Here is a 5,780-nt window from a genome sequence, read left to right as displayed (position 1 = left end):
GCAGAGGAGCTGCGGGTAACGCTGCGCATTAGGGAGGTGGAGCTAAAGAAACAGCAGTTGGAGGTGGAGGCTATGCACTTGAGGATCAGGGCTCTGGAGGTAGAGAGGGGAGCCTCTGTGTCTGCCAGTCCGCCTGTACCTCGGTCAGCCCCGCAGCCACCATCTCCGCAGGCACCCTCCCCGGAGTCATCATCCCCGCAGTCGCCATCTCCGCAGCCACCGGCCTTGATGCCAGGTGGTGGCTTTGATGCGAGTAAACACATCAAAATGGTGCCGGCGTTTCGGGAAACTGAGGTGGATTCGTATTTCACAGTGTTTGAGCGTATCGCAGGTGCGCTGCACTGGCCAAAAGATGTGTGGTCTCTTCTACTCCAATGTAGATTGGTGGGGAAAGCTCAAGAGGTGTGCACCGCTCTTTCTCTGGAGGACAGTTTTGACTATGATACGGTGAAGGCTGCTGTCCTGCGCGCTTACGAGCTTGTGCCAGAGGCTTACAGGCAGAGATTTAGGAATGGGAAAAAATCCGCCAACCAGACCTATGTGGAGTTTGCCAGAGAAAAGAAAACTCTGTTTGATAAGTGGTGTCATGCTAGAGCAGTAAACACCTTGAATGACCTGCGTGAGTTGGTGACGTTGGAAGAGTTCAAAAACCAACTACCAGACACTGTGGTAACCTACTTAAACGAACAGAAGGTTACGACTCTCACCGCTGCTGCTATACGGGCTGATGAGTTTGTGTTGACACACAAAGTGGTGTTTTCGGTTCCTGCTCACAGTTTTCCGTCTTCCAGTAGCCCGCCCAGATGGTCTCCAAGGGGCACCCGCCGTGCCATCCCCTCATCCATTGAGAACCGCGTGTGTTTTTTTTGCCATGAGCAGGGACACCTTATTGCGGTTTGCCCTGCTCTGAAGAGAAAAGAAATGACCAGGGAGGGTACATCTCCTTCCCCAATAAACCTTCTACAGACAAACTCTCCTACTTGGGGGGAGGTGATGGCACCCGAAAATGATAAAGTAGATAAGGAGTTTAAGCCGTTTGTGTCAAACGGCTTTGTTTCCTTGATAGGAGAAGATCGGCGGACTCCTGTCAGTATTTTGCGAGACACTGGTGCGAAACAGTCGCTCATTCGTGAGGGGGTCTTACCGTTTTCAGCTCAATCCTGTTGTGGGGCGGATGTGTTAGCCTGGGGAGTTAGGATGTGTGTAATACGGGTTCCTTTACACTTGGTGCAGCTTTCGTCTCAGTTTTTGTCTGGTGAGGTTAAGCTTGGGGTGCGACCCCAGTTACCGGTTGCAGGTATTGACATCATCTTGGGAAACGATCTAGCTGGCGGCACAGTTTTTCCGTCGCCAGAAGTAGTCGATATACCACTTACAGATAACAGTGGTTTCGATCGTGCCACATCAAAGGCTGTTCAAACCGTCAGTGTAAAGACATTTAGGCAGAGGAGAGGTGCGAGTGGATCCCAGCAACAGCAGCAGCAGAATAGGAGGCAGCCCAAGGGGACGAGAAGAACAAATATTCAAACCACAAGGGTCGCTGAAGCCACCATGCAATCAGACCCAAGTAGATTCACTTTTCAGGACAGTCAGCAGCAAAATGCTGAAACCAGGCCACCTGCTAGAAAAAGACAAGGACCTCGACGGCATAGGGACCGCAGAAGAGGCCAGCTGATGGTGGCTAATGCTCCATCTCCCACCCTTAAATTTGACACAGACTTTGATTTTGATTCCTCCAACGCGCAATTCATTAAGGAGGCGCTTGAGAAGAAGTTACAGGAGGGGCTGAATCTAAAAGATGGGAATTCTGAGGGAAGGGAAAAGGAGGGGTTGCAGCTGAGTTCAGGGGAGGATCATTTTGGTCCAAAGTGCTACTATGACAAAGCAAAGTTTTTCTTTGACAACATCTCATCTGATAATGGGCTCAGACTGACGTGGGCAGAGGAGCGAAAGCGCAATCTGGAGACTTTTGGTGTCCCTGGGCGGTTCCTGAGGGGCCAAGGATTCAGAGGTGGACGCCAGTGTTTTGGGGGCGGGTGCAGTGCTCGTGCAGGAGGATGAAAATGGCATTGACCACCCAGTCTGTTTCTTTTCTAGAACATTTCTAAAACAGCAACCAGCGCCTCATGCGTTGGTCCTTACTCCTACAGGATTTCAACATTGAGATCCGATATATAAGAGCTTAGAGAATGTTATGGCTGATGCCCTCTCTAGGTCGTAAATCAAACATCTTTGTGTGGGGTTGGATGTTTGATTTTTTTTGGGTGGGGGAAACTGTTATGACCCAGTGATGTGTTTGTTGGTGTTGTGCCTCCCACCGGAGGATGGTGGCGGTATTTTCCCTTTTTTCTCTCCTAGGAGGTGGACACCTGGGCGTGGCTGCTAGGTATCTGGGTGGAGTCTCTACACACCTTCCGACTGGATAATTGATGGACCACCTCCAGTACTTAACGTCCGGATGACAGTCACCTGGGAGTGCTGTTTGGAACCCCGTTGACTCGGTCACAGAGTTGTGTGTTGTGTCATTGTAGTGCAGGCTGGAGTATTCACGTGTACCTCTAGCCTTGCCATGTAAATAATTGTAAATAAGTTAACCAGTGGCGGTCACTTTTTTGTTCCTTTGCTGTATAACTTTCACTGTCGCAGCCTAGTAGGCGTGAGAAGCCGTTTTCTTTTGTTGAACAAGTTTTCTCCTGTTTTTCGTTAGATAGTTAGGTAAGTGACTTGTCTTTTGTTTTGGTTTCTTTTTATTTTGGTGTAGGGAAGACTAGGGATTGTTTTATAGGGAGTTTTGTTTATTGTTTTGGCATTGCTCACTGCTGATGAAAATAAATGGCTGCTTAAATACTTAAAAAAGGTGTCGTTGTTGGGGTTTGTGCGTGGGTGGGAAGTGAGTGGGGCAAACTATTTGTTACGTTTATTTACTTGCCGGGACCAGAACGTAACACCTCCGTTGCGCTGCCCAGGTTGCCTAGCAACCATGATACTAACAGCTGGAAACGTGTCATAGCTTTGTTTGACAGAAATGAAGGAGAAAATCTTTTGTTCATTTGTTTGTTTGTTTCTACATGAGCTTTGATAATTCTCTGTAAGATGAAGCTCAGCTATTGAACGGCGTATACTGTAAAGAAAAGGCTTTAAAACCAAGTTAGTACAAACGTCACTAACGTCACATGACTTTGCCGACATGTGGCCAACAGGAATGTTTTAATGGTCTTCGTTATTAAACATTTGCACATAAATAAGTGACATCATATTCAGTACTTACTTAAAGTTTACTCTTCGGCCGCCCCTCATCCGCCGTTTTTTTCGGCAAAATTATCCACACCCACCGCCGCGCTATGCATTCTGGGATATGTTGGGGCCACAAAGTCTACACCGTCACATCCTTAAAATTCAGGGAAATGAAGGATGCATTTCAGGGCCGCATTTCGAGCAGCCTTTGAATTGGGACAGCCTTCGTCGCGTCGCTGTGACGTAATCGGCCTTAAAATGCGGCCTTTAAGGCTGCAGACCCTGAATTGGGATACAGCCATGGTCTGTATGGGACGGTCTAGTCTCCGTCGCGCTTCCCAGGTTGCCTAGCAACCATGATACTAACCGCTGGAAATTTGTCATACAACTTTGTTTGACAGAAATGAAGGAGAACATATTCTGTTCATTTGTTTGTTTGTTTCTACATGAGCTTTGTGTGATTTGATAAGTATCTGAGGCTGAGACCACAGGACTGTAAAACATGATTGTTGGGCTTCATTTCTGTACTGAACAGTCATTTAAGATTAGTTAGTAAATAACAATTAGCTAATGTTGTTCATGAGACTAAAGTCATATCACTTTGGTAATGGAAATATAATATGGCCAATATTATAGTTATTATATTAATCATTATTAGCTATTACAGCAGTGAACATGAACTCTGTGTCAAATACTGAGCTTCAGTACAGATTCAAGTTGTAAGTATTTATATGTCTTATCACCTTAAATCTTCACTCAAAGACAAGTATATAGGAATGACTGCCAAATTTATTTGCCACTGAAGCAGAAGGATGGCATCTGAATAAAACCTCTCTTGACATGCCTAGACGACATTAAAGCTTGGTTGGCTTTTAAAACTTTTTAAATTTGAATGAAAAGAAAACAGATTTGTTGGTGTTTGGACCCAGTGGCCCCTGTGAGTCCTCTTCTTTTGATTTGGAACCCCTGGAAGTTTATTTTAAACCTGTTGTTACTGCCCTTGGTTTTAAGTTGGACCAGTCCAGTTTTTATCATTTAAGGCGACTGGCAAGAGTGAAATCTTTTCTTTCTAGGCAGCACTTTGAAACCGTGATCCATGCTTTTATTTCTTCCCCTGTGGACTACTGTAACGCACTTTATGTGGGGGTCAGTCAGTTGTTACTCTGACGTCTGCAGCTGGTTCAAAATGTATATTGACAGTGCATATATAGGTGTATCATATATGAGACAAATGTTGTTCCTTCAGTATGTTGGCATTACTAAATGTGGCTCAATGCTTACATATATGTGTAAAAGCAAATGTACGAGCTGTGATAACTGTGTCTGATAGAATGCAGAGTAGACTGATATAGTAAATATTCCTTTATTGGGTGAGAAAATCAGACCATGTCATAACTGCTGTAAGTCACACAGAATAGATATCAGAGCCTTAAACAGGCTGACGTCTGCTAAATGGGTCAAACTGGGCAGAAAGTCTACAAACACATAACATCCTTATAGAATATGATGTAACACTATAGATCAACTTAGCTCAGAATATATAAAGCATATAAACAGTTACAGCAATATGATGCAACACACACAGCAGCTACTGATCCAAAATACTCAAAGCTTCATAGAACTGAAACCAACATTTATTTTTAGTTCCATCCTGCTGCTGATACAGACTTTAGGTTTCTGAACATTAAACTTGTTGCTGCCTTTCATAGTGTGTAACTTGAAGGCCCTGAGTACTTTCTCCCACACTGGAAACACTGGGATGATCACATTATTTGAACATTACCTAATAAGACTGATTCAGGACAGACAGTTATGTTAAACTTTCCTAGCAGTCCTTCACAAACAGGGAACAGTCTGTCTATTCTCTCCATCTGTCAGCTGCTGCTGGCTCTTCCTCCTCCTCTTCCTCACACACTGCTGAGTTTGTCCTGGTGGATCATCAGGGCTGCAAAGCCTCACAGATGATGTGCAGCAGTGGGTCCCTCAGTCTGTCCTCACTCTGGACACTTGCAGTCGTCACACATGGAAATCAAATGTGTGATAAGCTGCAGGATTCAAACACAAGTGTAACTTATAAACACATGTTCATACTTTTATTCCACAATCAGAGAGAAAGAAACAGAGAGAGAGTGCAGGACAGACAGACAGGTGACAGTCTCAGGTGTACACACTGCTACACAACAGCACCAGAGAAGCAGGATTTAGTGTTTGTGTTATTACGAGTGTAAACAAGAAGAGTTCCAGATGGTGCAGTGGACACATGTGTGACTGCTGTGATTAAAGCATCTTTCTTTCAGCTTAACGAGTGAACCGTCAGCTCGTTCAAACACACGTTAAAGTCCGTTTGGCTCGACACCACCGAACAGAGGCAGCAATATAACACAGCTCACATTAACAGTGCAGTGAATCCTGCTTGTGCCGTGATGTTCAGGACTGCAAACCGAGCAGCATCACTGACTTTCAGCTTGTTGTGTTTGTGGATATATGACTGACTTTAATTATCCACAAAATCATCACATTCTCTGTAAGATTAAGGTCGACTATTG

General features: G+C 44.9%; 1 protein-coding gene across 1 annotated transcript; it reads left to right on the top strand.

The window, feature by feature from the left end:
• Nucleotides 1-715: 715 nt before the first annotated feature.
• Nucleotides 716-2,940, top strand: LOC308396491 (uncharacterized protein). Its single transcript, XM_080881838.1, has one exon. The coding sequence runs from the start codon at nt 922-924 to the stop codon at nt 2,059-2,061; it is 1,140 nt and encodes a 379-aa protein (XP_080737964.1). The 5' UTR covers nt 716-921; the 3' UTR covers nt 2,062-2,940.
• The last annotated feature ends 2,840 nt before the right edge of the window (nt 2,941-5,780 follow it).

Source organism: Rhamphochromis sp. 'chilingali', assembly GCF_963969265.1.
Source record: "Rhamphochromis sp. 'chilingali' genome assembly, chromosome: 1".
NCBI classification, from domain to species: Eukaryota; Metazoa; Chordata; class Actinopteri; order Cichliformes; family Cichlidae; genus Rhamphochromis; species Rhamphochromis sp. 'chilingali'.
The sequence above is the reverse complement of the archived record's forward strand: the minus strand, read 5'-3'. Positions and strand labels throughout refer to the sequence as shown.

Excerpts from the sequence above, each read along its gene's own strand:
- LOC308396491 (XM_080881838.1), top strand. The coding sequence starts at position 922 with ATGACCAGGGAGGGTACATCTCCTTCCCCAATAAACCTTCTACAGACA.